The 20574-nt window shown below is 39.9% G+C and overlaps 1 protein-coding gene across 2 annotated transcripts in view; it reads left to right on the top strand.

Annotated features, from left to right (window-relative positions):
• The window catches only part of CAMK4 (calcium/calmodulin dependent protein kinase IV), a 217309-nt gene that overhangs the window by 188656 nt on the left and 8079 nt on the right, over positions 1-20574 (top strand). For both annotated transcript variants that reach the window (XM_043595267.1, XM_043595275.1), the window contains exons 6-8: positions 2022-2112; positions 4153-4227; positions 16909-16984. In XM_043595267.1, the coding sequence (XP_043451202.1) occupies positions 2022-2112; positions 4153-4227; positions 16909-16984 (242 nt within the window). The remainder of the gene's footprint in view (positions 1-2021; positions 2113-4152; positions 4228-16908; positions 16985-20574) is intronic.

The following is a 20574-nucleotide window of genomic DNA, read 5'->3' on the forward strand; positions in this document are numbered from 1 at the left end:
TAGAGTTGCTGTGAGGGTGACAGGAGAGGGAGAGGAGAAGGACAGTGAAGAAAGGTCTCACCAGACTGCTACAGTTATGGTCTGGCATCTGTGATCTCCGGGGATGGCAGGCTACAATGCCTATGGGACACCACTGATGGCTCTACAGAGACCCATTGCAGGGGAGTTCTCTCACCTCAGGTGCTCTGAGGAGTCACTGGTTCCTCAACTGCCTGCTGTCACCTTCCCCATGTTCTGCTTCCTATGATGCTGAAATGAGATGGCATCACCCCAGCAGGAAACATTCTTCAGGGAGACTCATGTCTGTCTGGTTCCCTTCTGCACAGTCCACATTGAACCCTCATGAGATAACTGCACCTATGTTCAGCTATTCTTTGAGAGTAGCTGAATCTCATTGGGGCCCTCTCTCCTCACTCACCTACTCCAACTATCTCTTTTTAATGAGTGAGCTGGATATCAATTCCTGTTTCCCCAAATCACTGACATGTCAAGCACCACAAATTGTGACCTTGAAGCTATCCACCTTCTGTTACCTGGCTTGCAAAGAGAGAAGGCTCCTTCCCTTCCCATAGAAGATAGGAAAGGAGAAATACTGAAGTACACTGGCAACTTTTTCTCCCAACCCAACAGAAAAATGGGCAAAGGATATAAACAGGCAGTTCATAGAAGAGGAAAACCAGTAAGCATGTACTATAACAGTAAACAGAGAAAGGCAAATTTAACCAAACCTAAGATACAATATTTACACTGAAGCCCAGCAAAGGTTAAAAATACAGATTTGGTGAAGATGTCAGGAAAACATAAATATTTACACTGTTGATGTGAGTAGATATTGATGGAGTCTTTTCAGAGAATGATTTTGCAGTATTTATTAAAATTTAAAATCTACTTTTTGACCCCACCATACCTGCTTCCAGGTATCTGTCCTAGAGAAACACCAGCAAAACTAGCCAAACATCCAAGGGATAGAAGGCTTATTATTGCCTTATTTATAATTTTTAAAAACTTGAATGTCCATCAAAAAGGGACTAGCAAAATAACTTATGATGCTTCCAATGAAATGGATACAAGCAAGTGGTAAAGAGATTAAGCTGTAGTGATTTGTGGAAAACGTTTCAAAAACATATTGTGTGAAAAAAGCAGTATAAAAATTAATATTAATCATGCATTTATATAAGAAAATGGAAAAATCAGGGATATTTCCTTGCATACATACATTCATGTTTGTGAATTCATAGAAAAAAGTTAAAACCATTTCAAACTGATGAGTGATTACTTTTGGAGAGAGATCTGAAACCAGGGGAAGCAGGACCAGGTAAGACCTCCACAATCACAGCGAGAGTATGTTACATATGTGATAACACATAATTTATGAAATAATTTAAAATATAATAAAATGAGTGGAATTGCTAGAGGTGATCTTTAATTTAAGGTCGTCTCCAATATACCACTCTATATTGATAGCTGGATTTACTAATCCTCAGAAGAGCCTATGAGAGCATTCATCATCTTTAAGCAATATTTATCATATTAAGGATAGTCTTCTATAATAATTACTCACATCTAAATGTCTGTTCAAGCAATAATTAGTAAGTCTTTGCTGTGGTTGTGAGCTTCTGAGATGACACATACAATTATGCTTTTCAGATATAAACCAGACAGACTTCAATACATAGAACCTTGACTTATTATAATAATAATTAGATTTGAACTGATATGGTAATATACATAAAGAGAGCTACAACTAATATTCTCTGAGGAGTAAATATTTTATTTCTGGCAGTTGGTTTTATACACTTTAAAATTCATTTCACTTTCAAGTAACTGTCAGCTGTTCTTGAATTATGTATAGTATAAACTTGTTTTCCTTTATGGTGTTTATTTTTAAAATCATCATATATGTGTGTTGTCGAATCACATGACTTAGTAAAGATAATTCTAATTCTGAAAAGATTAAACATGAATGTTGGAACCATTAAGTACAATTACTGTAATGTTACTTCATTATTTTCCCTATTTAGTACCTACATGAAAATGGGATTGTCCATCGTGATCTCAAACCAGAGAATCTTCTCTATGCAACTCCAGCCCCAGATGCACCACTCAAAATCGGTGAGGACATTTCCTAATGTCTCATGACTCCTTTCCCAGAGTAGAAGAAATTTATTTCATGGAATTTTTAAATACTGCTCCATCCGGTTTTGCCTCCATTTAATTTCCTTGAATATTTGGTGTCTGTAAAGGAATAATGCATTATTTGGGAAGTTTGTATTCTTTCTGGAATCAGTGCCTAGGAGGTGCTCCATTGCTGAACACAAAGGAAACGTAGTTTGTAGAAATGGCAGGGACTCCAGGGGGTGATGTTGTATTTTGTAGATAAATTTATACAGAAGAAAATCACAGATAACATAACACTTCTTTTTTTGTTACTTTTTATTCCACAAATCAGTTGGAGCTTAATTTTAGATATTCAAGAACTTGGACACAAAATGCTTAGTACATATTCTTGAATTTAGGGTCTGAGTCACTCGTTTATGTGAACAGAGAAAATTGAGATCTGTATTTCCCAAAGTACACTCCACAGAACACTGGTTCCTCAGCTGAGTGAACAGGGGTAACTACTATAATTCCCTTTGTGGGAAATGGGAGTTGTTTGTGGAAGTGCTAAGGTTGGTCAAATAAGGTAGGAAATGCCAACTTAAACACGATTTTTTATTTTTGCAGGACTTCCCAGAACTTTAAAAATGCTAATGTGTAAACTGACATCTAAATTAGTGTACTGTGAGGTTTTTCCCAAACCTTATTTGACTTTGGAAACCTTGTTTTTTCTACCAGTAAGCATTTTGAAGAACTACAAAGATGAACTTTGTGAAACTCCCATCTGTTCAAAGGGTTCCTTAAATCAGCATTTTAGAAAAAATATATACATGTGTTAAATGCTACTTTCCAAAGCAAATCTTCATTTGCAAATAATAATAATAAAATTTATTTTATATGAATCCTCCTTTAGTAGATCTGCATTAAATCCTGTGAAGGACATTGCTCTTTTGGTGCTGGCCTGTGTAATGTTAATCTGATCAGTTCACTGCATTAGAAGTGTTAACATCTTTGAAAATTAAGTTATACATATCATAGAAGAGCTCAGACAACATAATGTGCTTTATGAATGCAAGTACTCAAAGAAAAAAATACCAAAGCCCTGCTAGGCAGCCGTCCTGTTCTTATAATCACTCCTGAAAGGCAGTGAACGGCGGGGAGACTTCCATTTCCTTTGACATCACTTTCAAAGATTTTATCCTTAAAGAAATTTCTTTAAATGGATGGATAGATACTAATTTAGACAGGAGAGGCTTTCTTTCTGAAGGACTTCCTGCTGCTTTCCCTGATAAGGATCAGCACCTCCGTGGAAATGTGGGTTTATCTTTGAAGTCTAAAATGGCATCAATTCTGCACCTGCCTCTCTTGAAGAGTGGCCTTGAATGGTTTCCTGATGTTTCCTGAGTGAGAGAGATGTAGCCCAGCAAACAGACCATAATGGTAGCAACTTTGGTAGTGTTTTATCTAGGTAATATTCTGAGGAATAAATAAAAAGGACTTTTGCCCAAAAAAAGTGTTATATCTCTCATATGAGACTAAATCCTTATCCATAAAATACACTAAAGAATGACATTATTTTGAAGCAGAATAAATGTTTTGATATTTCTGTTAATTTCTTTGACATTCATGAAAACCTAATTTTTTATTTTGATTTTGTCCAAGGGATTACTAATTCTATATCACTATATTATACTTTAGAGTTACTGTTTCATAAATCTCAGAATTAATATTAGACAAAATGTATCTATTGCAACTATTACTTCAAGAAAAAAGAGGTAATTTGCTAAACACTAGGGATTATAGAGCATAAAATGTATTTGGGAGTCATGTTTTTCTCAAATTTAAAGCAAGACTTGAATTGGTATTATTATTATTTTATTTTATTTTATTTTCTTAGTTCCCTCTCCCATGTGACTGGTCCCCTTCTACATATCCATCCGTCATCAAATACAAAAACAAATAAATCTGTTTTATTTTGAATAACAGAAATATTCTGTCATCTTATAAAAGCTGAGAAAAGACTTGTTTCATTAAATGTTTCTCTTGTGTTGTTAGCTGATTTTGGACTCTCTAAAATTGTGGAACATCAAGTGCTCATGAAGACAGTGTGTGGAACCCCAGGGTACTGCGGTATGCTCTTTAATACTGATATTTACTTTTATTGTTATTTGAAATCTATTTTTACTTCATGATCTAATTTTCTAACTCCTAATATCTCTATTTAAAATGCTTACAATGTGATGTGAGTCTCCATGAGGAAGGCGTGTATAAATGATACTTAGACCATCTCTTGTTCTACATGAGGGATTCAATGATGTTGGTTTTAGGGCCCCCTTCTTAGAAAAGCAGGGAAAGAAGGAGCCCTAGGAAAAAGGACTGGGTGCTCTGCACCTGTCTCCTGGGCAGTAGCTACTCTTGAACCCACTTCGAAGCAGAAGGACAATCATCAAGAAAGAGGGGAGGGAAACAACCTTATTTGTGGTTGGAAATAGAGCCATGAGTCCTCCTATCACTTTCCTTGTTTGCTTTTACTTGGGAGGGTGGGTGAGGAGGGAGTGTGTCATTAATTCAAAGGGCTTATAGGATAACAGTGAGATTGGGGTAGTCCCTAGTCCTCATTGATGGCACTCGCCTAGCCTAATAAGGCTTCAGGTGGGGTTGCCCCGCCAGAGTCCCTCAGTCCCTAGAGATGGACTGTGTGACAGTCCTCACTCCTAAGAACCATGTAACTAACTTATTTTAGCAATGTTTGAATTCATGCACATCAGACTATAGAAGGTACAGTTAGATATCCACTGAAGCAAATATATGATTGAATTCACAGAATTTTAGTGCTAGAAGAACCTTTAAAGTTCATTTACTAACTTTCTCATTTTGAGTTCTAGAGTATGACTTCCCCAAGATTCCACATCTAGTTGTTAGTGGGTTAGAGATGAGAATCCAGGTATCCAAGGGCCTAAAAACAGATTTATACAATTCCCTCTTCAAAAAAGCCAATATAGATAAATCAATATAATTTTCCTTCATAGAAATATTTATCAGTTACTATTTACATCTTAAAATGTTTTTGTTTTGTTTTGTTTTTAGTTTTTTAAACCTCAAAAGTATTACTCGGTCATTGCAGGAAGTAAAAATCCAAGTATGTGTAATCAGTATTAATAGCCTTATGAGTTCTTCCTCATCTTTCTCCATGTTTCCATATTCACATATGGAATTCACATATTCACAATAAACTTTTTATTATTTTGTTTTACCTAGTTAATTTCCCTACTGAATCTAAAATATTATGTCCTTGTAGCTCAATTGTTCATAGACCCAGTAATTACACAGAATTAAGTATACCTGTCTTTCTATTAAATCTTTACATTGTGCCAAATATTCTTGTTCTGGATCTTTAACTCCTTGGTAAGAGTAGTCTACCAATTAGGAGTAAATTCAGAAATCTCCAAGTAACTGTGGCTTATGAAAGATAGAAGTTGATTTCTCTCATGTTGAAAGTCTAGTGAAAGGCAATCCTGGTGGGTTCTCCAGGTAAGGCTCTGTGGATCTCAGTGCCAGGGGTCCAGGCCTTTTCTGTCTTGCTCTACCATTCTTTAGCATGCTTCCTCACAGTCCAAAATGGCTGCTTGAAATCAGTCATTACATCCACATTCTCTGTGACAGGAAGGGGGGAAGGGGAGAAAAAAGGGTGTACCTTTTCATTGTTAAATAGACTTGCTAAAGCTCCACGTCACTTCCACTTCTCTCTTATTGGCCAGTACTTGGTTACAGCCTCCATACTACCAGAGTGAGTCTTTTGGCTGGACATGTTGCTGCCCCAAATGAATTCAGCGTTCTGTTACTAAGCATAAGTATTGCATTAGACTGCTCACTATCTCTAGCACAGACTTGAGTAAGATTCCCATTACCGGGGGGGGGGGGGGGGGGACTATTAAAGCATACCATGTTCCCTATAGGCATCCTCTTGTTTTACATATATAATTTATATATAGAGATATAGATATATAGATATAGATATATATTTATGTATATTTTATTTTCCTTAGAACTGTTAGCCGACAACCTGTCCATGACATCTAATGGTGCCATAGATATTTCCCGTTTCTCTAATTCATGTGTCCTTGTCATCCTCCTATATTTCTTTCATGCCTCCCAATCTCCAAAGCCATAAAGATAAAAAAAGAACTCCAAATTTTGTACCATGTGCCAAATGGGATTGCCCATTTGTGAGTATTAACTGCTGACCAATCAAAAGAAGCATTGAAAGAGAATTGACAAAAGAATGATAAAACAAAGTAAGGATTTCCCAAAAGAAGAAAGCTGATGGACAATTTAGTAATCATTATCTAAGCACAAACACTGAGTATTCCTAGGAGGTAGGTAGGTTGGAGCATTTCTCTGAGAACTAGCAGCCCTGAAATGGGAAGATCAGGAAGAGCTTACAGTAGCCATCTCTAAGGGTCCCTTCTGTGACTAAGAGATAGCAGCATCCTTTTAATGGCTTTGATAATAGTGATAAGAGCAGCTCTTTCCTGCAGCATGACAGAATAGCCATTCTATGAGTGAATGATTCATTCATTGATAAAATGAACATTGAATGTCTAAGAGGCTCTGAGATTCAAGAGTGAACACCATATGGTCTTGTCCTTTAAGGATTTCATGGGCTATTAAAGAAAAAATACCCATACACAATAAATCAGTTTGTGTTGGTAAGTTGTAGTTTTATCCAAGCTAAAGGCTTAGGTATTCAGAAGGGAGGGAACAATTAATCCTCCCTAATATTTGAGCTGGACTCTGAAGGTTGGATAGGAGTTCAACAAGTTCAACAAGGTAGCCACAAGGCATTCTTTGCAAGTAGGGAAAGGAAGAGAAAAATCATAGAGGAGTGGTAGCATCTGGCAGATTCAGGGACTGTTGGTTACTTTGGCACTTTGCACAACTGCAGTATAGATATAGTTGGACTTGGAAAGATACAATGGACCATATTTTTAAAGAATCTATACATCAGGCTAAGGAATTCAGATTTGCTTTGGTAAATAGTAGTGATTGAGCAAAGGTTCTTAATCAGGGCAATTATATTTTAAAATCAAATCTGTATCTTACAAATATCTCGACAATGTCATTATGACAGATGGTTTTGAGGGAAAAAAGAGACAAAAGAAGACAAATTAGAAAGTGATTATAAATTCTCTTTCCTGTCCCTCTGATGTCAGAAATGTACACACAGAATGCTGTCACTCCCGTAAACAGCTTCTCAGAATGATGTATTCGATCTGTTCCTACATCCAATCATTTTTTTAATATAAAATGAAAATAAAAATACTATTTCAGAGGCTTGTCCTTGCCATAAACAGACCCTTCTTACAGATAATGCCATCTAATAATGGAGGATTATTTTCCACTTACTATTCCCCCCTGCCAAAAGTACCCACACTACTCTCACTTACTATCCCTTCCCCCACCCCACACCCACCCCCGCCTAGAGGTTACGGACAGGATTTTAAGGATACACCTGTGTATAGTAACACAAAAAACACTGGAAAGGCTGAGTTAGGGAAAACAAGGTCGCAGTCACACCCAGGGCACAGGAAGTGGATGGCCTAGAGAAAAGGCAAGATGCAGAGTTTAAACATTTTTGGTTTTGTTTTAGTTAATATAATAGTGAATAATAATAACATATAGTAATGAAACAATTAGACTTTATAGGCAAGGCTGAAGCCCCTTTGAGGTTCACTCAGTTCTAGCCTTTCCTCCCTGCAATACATGTAAGTGCCATCATCAGTTTGGCGTGTCCCTTCTGAGAGTACCTAGGTGGGGAGGAAACTGCCCATTTATACAATGAGTTGGAAATGAGACTGGTGGGAATCACCGTCGTCCTACAGAAACCATGACTTTACACACAGACTTTAGTTTTAGCTTGAAAAGGTATCTGAGGCCCCTTCAGTTGACAGAGAGGAGACGTGTGAGCTTGTTTTCTTGCTCGTTGGAAGGGTGATTACATTCCAGGTCAGTTCTCCTCATGTACATGGGGTCTAGTGTCTACCTTTAATGGAAGGCTTTTTCAGTTACATCTTTTGAGGGAGTGGGTGTTTATATTACACCATCTGTCATTTGTCAGGAAATACAAAAGTGAAAAGCCATCCATTCAGTCTCATTCATAGAACCTTTGCCCCAGGCTATTAATAACAGAGGGTTCTCCTATAAGTGAATTGCAAAAGAAAAATCACAGATGCTGTATGTTTAAGCAAATACTCATTATTTCCTGGGAAGTGTGCCCAGTGGAAAATAAACTCCAGGCCAGAAAATTAAAATCTGTGATCCAGATAAATGAAATCAATGACTAGTGTTCTGAAATAGCTGTGAAGAGATTCTCCACATCTTGTTATTGCGAAAAGAAATAGGTCCCAGAAAAAAAAAATCCATTAGGTCATGGCTCCCGATAAATAGGCCACAACGTATGCAATATTACTACCAAATGTCTTGACTGATTTAACTATTTAAGACTGGAAGTCTGCGGGTGTTCAGCCTATCAATGCCAATCACAAAAACAAGTAAAGCTGTGAGAGTAGAAAAGAAAACAATATGGTAAAGGGTTAGGTAAAAGAGTATTTCTGTATAATACTGATTTCTAATTTACTCATAAACTTAGTTAATTAAACTATGTATGTTCATGGTTCATATTTCTACCCGTCTATCCAAATTCAATTTGCAGGGTCTAGAAGCTCTTCAGAATTGATTTTCTCTTGGCATTTGCCAGAGTCCCATTGGAGTGATAATCCTGTGTTGTTTCTGCATTGTTATATTTTAAAGAAATAATTTATTATGTTCACTATACCAAAATTAAAGATAATTTCTCAATAGCCTAGAGTCAGACAGAAGAGATTTCTGTCTACATGAACACATACTAATATGACCAATGTAGGAAAATTTAATGTAGTAGAAGGAAATCTAATCATCTAAAATATAAGCTTTCAGAATAGTTTCATAAAAGATGTATTTTGTTCATTTCTAGAGGACTAAATAGCTAAGGTGAAATAACAGGAGTGTCAGATTATGTTGGTAATCTAACTGGCTAAGGGATGATCTCACCTGAGAGTTAATTAAATACCCACTATGGTGACTTTCTTTTTACAGTGAACTTAAGAGAAAACAGAAGAGTACATAGTAAAATGTCAGTTGCATGGCCTATAACATGCTTGATGGGCTGATGTGTGTACACGGGTCTCCTGTGGGGTTAGTGGACGATGGGCAAGAGCAGGGGATGTGAGAAGAAGCAAGCAGAGAATGCTCAGCAGGTGAGTAAGGAGTGCCTAGGTCCATCTCCCATTGCTGACCATGGCCCTTCTTTCTCCCTGAGATAGGCTGTGTCTGCAGCCACCATATGACTGTCCCAGGCACGCTTGCAATGCTTGATCCGTATGAGCACATGCCAGGTAAAGGAAAAAGTGGGGCTGGGGATAGATACACGAGAGGTGAGGAAAGGCCATAGCTTATCTTGGTCTTGACCTTGCAGATGACAGGGACTCTGATGGTGGAATGCAGGCTGTCTTGGAAGTTTTAAATCTAGAGGAAAATGAGCCTCTCGGGGTATTTGTATTGATCTGGTACTGACCTAGACAAAGTGTATTCTGTGGAACTTTAGTTATGTACCTATTCAATTCTTTTTTCATTTAATAAATTATTTACTGAGCTCCTACTATGCACCAGGCACTATTCTAGGTGTTAGGGATATAACAATCAATCAAACAAACAAACAAGATCTCTTCTTTAAGGGTGGTACATTTTAGTGAGAGAAGGCAAATAATAAACAGAATTATTGTGTCAATATATAGAAAGGTGATCATTCCTATAGCGTTGGGAAAGAGGATAGAAAGTGTTGGGACAGGCTGACCAGGGAAGGCTTCACTCATGAGGGAGCAGAAGAGCAAAGATTTGGAAGAGGCAGGGAGAGAGCAAGCTATGCAGATTCTATGGAAAGAACATTCCAGGTGGAGGGGACAGAGCACACCAACCCTGAGGCAGGAACACAGCTGGGTGTCTATAGGTTGAAGAAGGACACAGTTGAGTGAAGTGCAATGATAAGGGGAGAAATAATAGGTAGGAGGGGGACCAAAGAGCTCCAGTTGGAAGGATAGAGTTCACATTTGCTGAGATGGGGAGGACTTGAGGAGCAACGGGGTTGGAGCTCGTTGATTTTGAGATGCCTGTTAGATATCCAGGTGGAGATGACATGTGGGCAGAAGGGTATATATGTTTGAGGTTCAGGAGCAGGGTCATGTCTGTTGATATAAATGGGGGCTCTGTGACCATATAGATGCTATGGAAAGTCATGAGACTCCAGGGAAGAAGAAGAAACAACCCAGACTGATTCTGGGGCAACATCACCAGTAGAGGCCAGAGAGAAGAAACCATGTTTATTATTCATAGAACATCAGATAGTGGAGGAAGCATCACTGGACAGAATTAGGAATTACGAATGGGTGCTGCAAGGCACAGATATGGGGCACAATATACACAACAGTGTTCTAGCATCTAAAGCTGTCAGCAGAAGGAGGGGCTGCCTCCCTGGCTCGGGAAATGGTCCCAGAGGCTGACTACTGACCCGTGTCTCAGGATTCAGGGGAGCAAGGGGAGAGGAGACAGAGTGTTGCTCATTTCTGCATCACCCAGCAGATACATAGTATTTGGCATTCATAATATTACCTCATGGTCTGTCTATATATATTTTATATGTGTAAACTATGTTGAGGATTATGGCAAGCGCTTCATTTAATCCAAGTTAACCAAATATATTCTGACCTGAGACGGCTTATAAAATTGAGTCTGAAGAGATTGTCCTTCCTCCTACTTTTCATGTTCTTTTTGGCTTAGAAACAGCCTTTTAATGTGCTGGTCATCCTTAACTTCTGCGTCCCCATACCATAAATCATTCTCTGTCCTTCCCTCTTTGTAACTGTGAGTGACTACCTAAGGAACAGAACCAGCTGTGCCAGAGAACTCACTGTGCTAAGGACTCAGCTCTATTATTACCCATGTGAGGGCGGAATGCAGGGGAGAAGCGGTCATAGGAAGGGTGACTGATGGCAAGTGGGAAGGAGACTTGCTTAAAATGTATTCTTTGGGCCCTGAACACCCACAAAGTGTTCCATTTAGAATGTTGTCACAGACAGGATATGCACAAAATAAAAATATTTTGAGAGAATTATTAGTGATAATTACAGTAAGATTTATAGCTCCATTAGAGAAAAACATGGTATTTGCCATACTTAACAGAGTTCGAAGTCCGTGTCCATCACTTTATATCTGTATCTCCATATCCAAAAGAGACTCTTGCATGATGTTAATATTAGGACGAGTTCAGTTTATTTATTGATACTCCACCTCCTTGTAGAGGCAGCTTTTCAAGAATGAATACCTCTTTGCTGTCCCTGGGCCTGCATCCATCACAGCTTTGAAGTGAGCAGGAGACTCAGTCTGATTAAGATTCGGAACAAATAGTGATTGCTCTAAGATGGGAGGGCTCTGTGGGATCATAGAAAAGTGAATTTCATAGACATAAAACTTTCCCAGGGTAATAAAATAGGTTGTGTTTATTTTTTCCTCTTCTGAAAGTACTTAGGTGTTCTCAAATACTTGATTTTCTCTTCAGGGTATTATTAAAAAAATAAAAAGTAAGATGGGGAAAATAAACAGGCTATCTTTCTTCACTCATTTATAAGATTTATACAAAGAGAAGTATCATGCAATTCGTGTGGCAAGGAAGACTTATTTAAACAGCTTTAATGAAAAAATACTAAGTGAGAGATGGATTGACTGATGTTTGTAGTGTAAAAGATCAAGAGCCCAGGAAAATGGAAAAGATGAGTTAGGTCATGAAGTGTATCCCTTGAGTTTTAAAATATCCTTTAAACTTCTTTCTTGCTCTACACTACAAGTCATAGATACCCAAAGTGACGGAGGCCCCACATGCCTCCTCAGCCCTTCTCGACCTCTCACACCATGGCATGTATGGAATCAGTAGTATTCTGAGAGTCACTGTAGTAAACTGGTAAGGCTGCTCCTAGCCAGAGGCAACTCCTTCTGGAAACATGTCAACTGTATCCCAGTCTGATTCACCCCTTTGTTACAACACTAAGCAAATGGCGCCGGGACATGACCTGTCTTCTCTGTTGTCAAAGCAAAAATTGCACTTGACAGGGCTTAAATGTTGTGCCCCGTTCTCACCAAATATCTGTGACACCCTGACAAAGGACCACACATGGTACAGGTGCTGAGGAAGGCACAGAGTAGGGTCTGCCCGGCTGCCTGTAGGAAGCTGCCTGGAGTGCATTCTCCTCTGGGTTCCTCACCATGTTAAGAGCAACAAGGGGAGAGAATTTCCAAACACTGCTCTTCTCCTTCTGGTAGATAGATCCCTCTTTCTCCTCCTTCCACAGTGCTCACTCCTCAGAGGCAAAGTGTAGAGAGACTTCTAGATGCTGAATACTTGTGCTCTAAAGAAAACTCAATTCAAGACAAGACTGTACAGTGAAAAGCTCCACAGTGGTTCTCCCTCAGCTGTAGGAGGGGGTGGAATTCTGCAAAGTCAGATTCAGGCTTTAAGATGAAAATAGATTTGTTCCTCTATGTTTTGAATCACTAAAACAAAAGCATAGGAGAGAATTTAAGAACAAATAAACAAACAAACAAACAGAAGCCCTCATGTACTGGAATCTGTAGTCTGGCCTCTGCCTCACAGGGGCTCATCTCACAGGGACTTCACTGTGCCCGGGGGTGTGCTCCACCCACACTGGCTTGCTCAGCTCCTTGGGCACCCTCGCTCCTGCCCGCTCCTGCCTGCCACAAAGTCTCTGCATGTGTGGGTGCTCCACCCAACCTGCTTCACTCTCTTTCCTCAACCACTGCCCTCTCCCCCTTTGCCTGGTTAACTTCTCCAGTCTTTCACATCTCACTTTAAACTTTGCTTTCTCTACCCACCTTCCTTGATCTTTCTCACCAGGTCAGCCCTCTATTGGAGACACCCTCCATCCAAGCACTTACAGTTACCACTTTGTATTTCTTCATGTGGCTTTCTCGATCAATGCCTACCTCCCCCACCAAACTATAAGCTCCATGGTGGCAGAGACGTGTTCTCTGGAACTCCCCATTGCTCCCCCAACACCATCTAACATAGTGCCCATCATACAGCAGGTACTTAATAAATAGTTCATGGTTTGTTTAATGAGTGAATGAATGAACATGTGGATTTCACTCATCTTAGTCTCCCTGGGATTTGTCTTTCTCAGAAGAGTTAACAGTAGTTTGAAAAAAGTCTTCTGCTAAAGAATGCCAATGTGTGGTCTTAACTCAATAGGTAGGAAGGAATTGACAAAATGAAGGTGCAATCCATGACCAAAATCATCCCTCTACTTTTCCCCTAGGGCTTTAGAAAAAGAGGGGAAACTTAGCCTCAGTGGCCCCTGTCAGAGTGTCATAGGGCATACCTCATACTTTTTATGTGGGACCATTTCGAGAACTAGTAACAGTGAGTTTATTTAATAAACTGAAATTCATCCCAGTCTGTAGATGGACCCTCAGTCTCTAGAAGTTTTAATGGTACCACGATCTTATCGAAAAAGCAACACTCTGAGGTCTAAGTGGTATGTTGGTAAATAAATATCATAAAGTTTGAATTTTTAATATAATTTTGATATTCAGTTAAAATTGCTTTTTAAAAAAGTGAAGGCTGGTATCTTGGCAATTCTAAGACCATTTACCACAATTATTCTGCGTTGGAGATTGGAGTATGAACTCTGTAGCATTTAGTGTTAATGAGCAATAACACGAATGATAAGCTTACGAAGTGGCACAAAACGTGGATCCACTTAGAAGACATCCAGAGAAATCAATAAAGGATTATTGACTTTTTTAGAAAAGAAGATTCTAAATTATTTTAAACACATTTTTAAAAACTGGATCACACCTTGAAATGATTTTCTCCCTTACTGTATTTTTTTGACTTATTTGTTTGGGCAGTGAGGTGAAAAGATATGTAGGACACCTGGAAGTGCTTTAGCATTAAAAGGTGGGCTAGCTGATGTCTTTTCCTGAACCAAGTTGGAAGTAGTCAAGTATTTCCCTCCTTAATAAAATCACAAATTTGTAGAATCCACCGCAAGGACATTTGATACCTAGGAGACCTGTAGCGCTGGTATGCTGGAGCTTGAAATGTATTCTGGCTCTTGGAAAGAGTTCAGACCCTTGGAAAGCTTCTGGCTCTTGGAAAGGGTTCAGACAGATTACAAGAGTATATTCTGCTAGTCCTGAAGTCAAGGTTATGATAACTAGCAACTGTGAAAATATTTAAAGGTTTCTATGAATGGGATCTGATTGGATCTAGATGCTTAGGGTTTGTTTCACCTAAGTTTTGTATTCTGATTAGTAAATATTTTAAATTCTTCTTAAGAGAAATTTATTATGGAGGGCAAAAACATTCTATATTCCTTTTGTCTCAGTTAACCTCACAATGGAAAGTTTAGTGTTTCACACCAGGGGATTGCCCACATTGCAGCCTACCGCCTTACAAGGAACTAAGTTGCCTCTGGAGGGTAAGGTTGCACCCTGTGCTGTGAGGGGAGGTCAGATATTACCAGGTCAGGTAAGAAAACCAGATGCCCTAAAAAGTGGATTCAGAAAGAGTTTTGTTCCATGGTATTCGCTTCATTTGGGCCCTTACCTGGGAGCTATCAAGAATGGCCAGAAAAAGCACCTGACCTCCGCGACAGGGTGCTCACCTCCGGACAGCACCGAGGGGAGGCTTGAGAGCCCTGGAGCCAATAGGATAGGTTACGCCCCGGGGCCAGCATACACAGTTGACGCTCCGGCGGAGGAACAGGAATTCAGTAGAGTGTCTGTCCTCTCTTGCTTAAATTGGCAGTAACAGCCCCTCTACTAATATCACAGTGGCTAGTAGCTTCAAACTCAAGAGTACTTGGAAATTAGCTAATCCAATTCACTTAGGTTTTAGAGGTAAAAACGAGTCCCAGAAAATGTAAAGGACTCTCCCCAACAGATTTCTGTATGTCTAAATGTCAGTGTGGGACTTGACAGCACTCCACTGATGGGAAGACCTGAGTGGGGAAGGGCTAATCGTACTAAATGTGCGTGCATTCAGCTCCCTGACTGGAACAGCTCCCAGTGACACAGACAGCACAGCGGCCCTCCTGGAAGAGGCAGCCTAACCAGAGTTTCCTCTGAACCCTGATGAGCAAGGCATTTGCAAGTGGGCGCTCAGTGTTGAGGCCCAAAGGAACCATATGTGGGGTACAGATTGCCCTGGAAAACGAAAGCTAACCTGAAGGAGTGAATGGTGTTGGCAACGAGCGTGCATTTTTCTTAATTATGTTAATTAAATTCTAAGAGGAAAATTTTCTAGGAATAATATGCCTATAGATGAGAAAAACTTCCTGGCCCCAGACACCATTCTTTAAAGGGTGCATCTTGCTAAATTGCTGCTCGGAGTGTTACATTGCACACTCTCGTTTCACCGTATGGGCTCTTCATCTCTTGTATTTTATGTAACACGGTTTGTGCAGAGAAGAGAATATCCTGATTGCAAAAGGATGGGGGAGGGGGGGTAGTATGGGAAGACATCAGTGGAAAATCCTCTGTGTTCCTTCCTCTAAGTCAAATTCAGAGTTCCAGGAGGATAGCAGCCTTCCAGGGCTCACTTTAATGACCTAGTCTGAGTGTGACATTTTCAGCCTGCAGACCGGGGATCCAGCTCCCTTGCTCTCCTGCCCCCTGCTGGAAGGAGGAGGGTGGTGCCCCCATTCCCAAAGCCTCCCTCAAGGAGCTCTCAACATTGATTGGTCAACTCCTCCCTCAGAGACCCCACTGACATCTACAGCACTTTTGTTCAAAATGGGAACACTGAGGCTATAGGCTACTCTGGGGCTAGAGGCCCGAGCCTTATTTCTGCATGGATTGTAAAACTCTCACTTCTCCTTTTCTTCCTTTGTTAGGCAAACAAATAACACCTCCAATTCTTGGTGCAAACAGTTGGACGCAGTTAACTCTCCATTTTCACAGCTCTAAGATAATAAAAACAGAAAAGATCTCCTCATTCTATACTACAGGGCCGTTTGATGGCTGAGAAGACCTTCCATTTTCACCATGGTGGGCAGGGCTAATAGGAGCAAGCTCATTGTGCACGGAGAAGATCCCTTTCTCAGTTCATAATCCCAAACTGGGGACAGCTGCTCTCTGGGAACCTACATGTAGTTGTCAGTACTAAGACATGTGCCGGGCCCCTTCTAACACCTGTTCCAACCTTCCAGCATAGAGACTTCCCAGTCCTTCCCGCTGTCCGCCCAGGTCCCTGCCCTGGTCCCTGCCCTGCATGCTGTCAAATACAGGTTTGCATGGATGCCCCATGCTCCCAAGAAGGTCTAGATCTCAAGGGAGCATAACTTGCATTTTTCCCCTTATTATGCTAAATTTGTGTTCCTTTTCTGCGTACAAAGCTCCCTCTGAAGTAAGGGATCTTTTATAGCAGAGATGCAGTTCTGTCTGATTCGAATGAATGTTCTGATGTAGAATATTAAATTTAATACCTTTATTTTTATGCACCCCAAACACAGAAAGACTTTGATTTCTCCCATTAAAGTAGACATGAGGGTTTGTAGTCTCACACTTTGGTTTGGGGAGACAAAATTGGTTACAAAACTGTTCTGAACTTTGTGTTAATTAATTTCTTACCTGTTGCTTGTTATTGACATGTAAATATTAAATTTAAACTCCAATTTAACACAATATTCATTCTTTCTGCAGCACCTGAAATCCTTAGAGGCTGTGCCTATGGACCTGAGGTGGACATGTGGTCTGTCGGAATAATCACCTACATCTTGTAAGTGAAGAAAAGCAACCTCTATGTGTTCTATTTGCCTTTGCTGTAATATTTTCTAGGTACTGATAGTCCTCATAAAAAGCAAGACTACTTTTTGACTTTTATAATTTTCTATGACACACTAAATGTAGCCAGTGATAGAATTTTCTGAAAATAAGCATTACTTTTTATTCTATAATTTCCTTAGAACCAGCACTTCTGTCCAGGACTTCTCTCTTTCTCTCTTTTTCTGTAATGTTTATTTATTTATTTTGAGAGAGAGAGAGAGAGAGAGAGAGAGAGAGAGCATGAGCAGGGGAGGGGCAGAGAGAGAGGGAGAGAGGGAAAATCACAAGCAGGCTCTGCACTGTCAGCACAGAGCCCAACACTGGACTCAATTTCATGAACTGTGAACGGAAATCAAGAGTCAGATGCTTAACTGACTGAGCCACCAGGCGCCCCACTGTCCAGGACTTTTCTCAGTCCCATTTTGCAGTGCAGTGTGTAGCAGATTTGGAGAACAATTCATTATTTGATGATAGTAATGAATGTGAAACTCAAGTCCATCTATTAAAAACATGCTGTTATTTTACTTATTTGCGTCTCATCAAAATACAGTATTAGTATTTAGTTATTAGTTATTTAGTATTTAGTTATTAGTATTGCTTTTTAAAAAGCAAGTGGCTATTTAATTTTGTAAACAATTCCAGACTGGTACATTTCTTGTCAGCAATGTTTTTAATGCAATTTGCCTATCAATTTTGTTTTCTATTTGTGTTAGGTCCCCAAGGACTTTGAGTTTAATACCCTAAACTCAGAGAAACCTTTTCTCTGGTAGAAAAAAGTTGGGCTAATCTCTCGCTCTCTGGTATCCCCAACTCCATTCCTGAGCTCCTGGCTATGAATAAACAAAGGGTTTCAGGAAATTTGCCAAAGACATGATGGAATTGCAGAGGAATATGAGGGAGGTAAGCAAGGACAGAGGAGTGTCTGGGAAGACTGCTGAAGAGAGGCTACAGAAGAAAGGTGTCAGTGAGTTCTGGAGTTTAACTTAAGACAAGCAGATTTGGTTGCCGTTTAGAGGACACTGCACAGTTACTTGTTGGAACCTATACCATTCAAATCTGTAGAGATTTTGGAAGGTATGAAAGAGAGGATATTAATCGGCTCAGGCTGCCATGACAAAATACTGCAAACTGGGTGGTTTAAACAACAGAATTTTATTTCTCACAGTTTCAGAGACTGGAAGTCTGAGATCAGAGTGCCAGGAGGTCCAGTCCTGGTGAGAGCTCTCTTCCTGACTTGCAGACACCTGTCCTCTAACTCTTTCCTCACATGGCAGAGAAAGAATGGAAGCTCTTTGGTATCTCTTCTTCTAAGGACGCAAATCACATCATGAAGTTAGCCCACCCTCATGACCACATCAAACCCTAATTACCTCCCAAAGACTCTATCTCCAAATACCATTGCACTGGGGGATTAGGACTTCAACATATGAATTTTAGGGAGACACATTTCAGTCCATAGCAGAAAGAGGTTTGGGTGTTGTTGTTGTTATTGTTGTTTTTGAATTTAATAGTAATCTTAGAAAGTGTAGTATCTGGGTAATAAGGACTAGGAAGAGGGTAACTAGGGTACCCCCAAACAAATTAGTAAACTCTATGTTCACCTGGATATATTCAGTAGTCAGTAGCAAAACAAAAAAGTTTAATAAGCAACCCATTAAATAGCTGTCTGCTACTGTGTAACGTCAAAAGATAGTTTCAGTGTTGAATTCTTTGTGTATCCAGAATATAGTAAAGGCTTGAAAAGCATTTGGAGAGGTAGAGAAACATAGTTTTTTTCTTATGAAAGTGCAAAACTGTTAGGTAATTTTTTTGCCATACTAAGTGCTTAATTCACTAAAACGAATTCCCGAGGCCACATCATGGAACTCCTTCAGCTTACATTTGAGGTCACTTTTATACTCAGGAGACAGTGTTGGCTCCTGAATTAGGCAGGTGACATATCACAGTGACATGAAATAAAAAACTGAACTGCACAAATAATGAATCAGATTTGCCCCTAAAGTATCAGTGTGTCCACCCAATTGCAATTTCATGCTGAAATGTGATGGGGGGGGGGGGTAAGCATTAAGGTTGTACAGGAACTCAGAGGGATGGAGGTAGGAAACTACATCACATTCACCCTGAGAACCTGAAATTTGGAATGAGTAAAACCCCATAATGTGGTCACTGAGCAGGGAAAACGAAGAGGGAAGAATGTGATTGTTGGAGAAACATCATAGCCCTGAAAATAATTTTAAGAGTCTGTCAAAGCCCCTTCCCCTAGTTCACTTAAGGTCATTAATTAGTAGGTGTTGCTTCAAAGTATGCAGTAGTAGCCTGTGACCACCGCCACAGCCCTCCCACCAGGACAAGTTCTCCAAGACTGTGCCATTGGACCTGTGTATCTCCTTTACTATAATTAAAAGTTCCACTGAGCTATTTTGTGCTGTGACCTTGCTATTTTCTAAGGATGACAGTAGACTAGAAATGAAGGCCATTTTGTTATTTCTCACAGAAATTCTGGTCCCTCTACCTTTTACACCTAAATCCTTTGTGCCGTCAGACAAAAGCAACTACTACAATGCTCAGGTCAGAATCAGACTCAGATAAGGCCAGAGATTTGAACTCTGTCCTGCAGCTGTCCCACACTACAGTTCTGCCCAGCAGCCTGGAGCTCCCCTGTATCAGACATTCACATGGTTGGCCTAACCCTAATGTCCTCTGCAACTTTCGCTGTCAGGATTCTCAAATATTTCCATTTCTGAAGGCTTTTTGTAGTGTGTGTGTGTGTGTGTGTGTGTGTGTGTGTGTGTTGTTCTGTGTCACAGTTCTTCCATTTATGGCATTTTAGGCTGACATGACATAAACTTTTTACTTCTGTCATCAGTGCACAGATTTACAGATATGTTTCAGAAGTAAGAAAGGCATTTGAGTACTGTACCTTCTGAACTGTAATTTTTCTTTCTAGACTTCCAGAAGGGGAAACAGAAGAGTTTCCTAAACCAAGCCTGGAACGTTGGCTAATTTCTCCATGACTAACTAACAGTAGGCTGTATTTTTCTAGTGTTGTGGCTGGCACTGGAGGGCCAGGCAAGGCTGAGCTGCCCCCTTGTGTAGACGTAGGCTCCCTTCTCTCCTTATGGGGGAGCAGGACTCTCAGTGCAGATGGCTGGCTGCGGTGGGAGAGGACACACTGGTCCGAGCCTCAGCACTGCCAGGCCTTTCTTGTCCTGGCTGGCTCCAGAATATTCAAAAGAGACAAAGACTCCCAATAGAACAGTCCCTGAGCAAAGGACATGACAAAATGCTTTTCCCTAGAAACCCACTGCATTAGAAAGCACTCAAACATTTCATGCTCTGCACCCTCCTGACCAGATTGAAAGAAGAATTTAAGAAAATGTTTTTTAACATGTTCATCCTTTCCCCTCCATTTTGTGTCCAGTGCAACTCATATCCTGGTAGGGACTTGTTTTTATAGTTTCCTCTTGATCCCTAGTGATTTCAGAACCCGTACCCATCTGTAAAGAGTGGAGGCTTTTTTTTTTTTAATTTTTTAAATATTTT

Source organism: Prionailurus bengalensis, chromosome A1 (assembly GCF_016509475.1).
Source record: "Prionailurus bengalensis isolate Pbe53 chromosome A1, Fcat_Pben_1.1_paternal_pri, whole genome shotgun sequence".
NCBI classification, from domain to species: domain Eukaryota; kingdom Metazoa; phylum Chordata; class Mammalia; order Carnivora; family Felidae; genus Prionailurus; species Prionailurus bengalensis.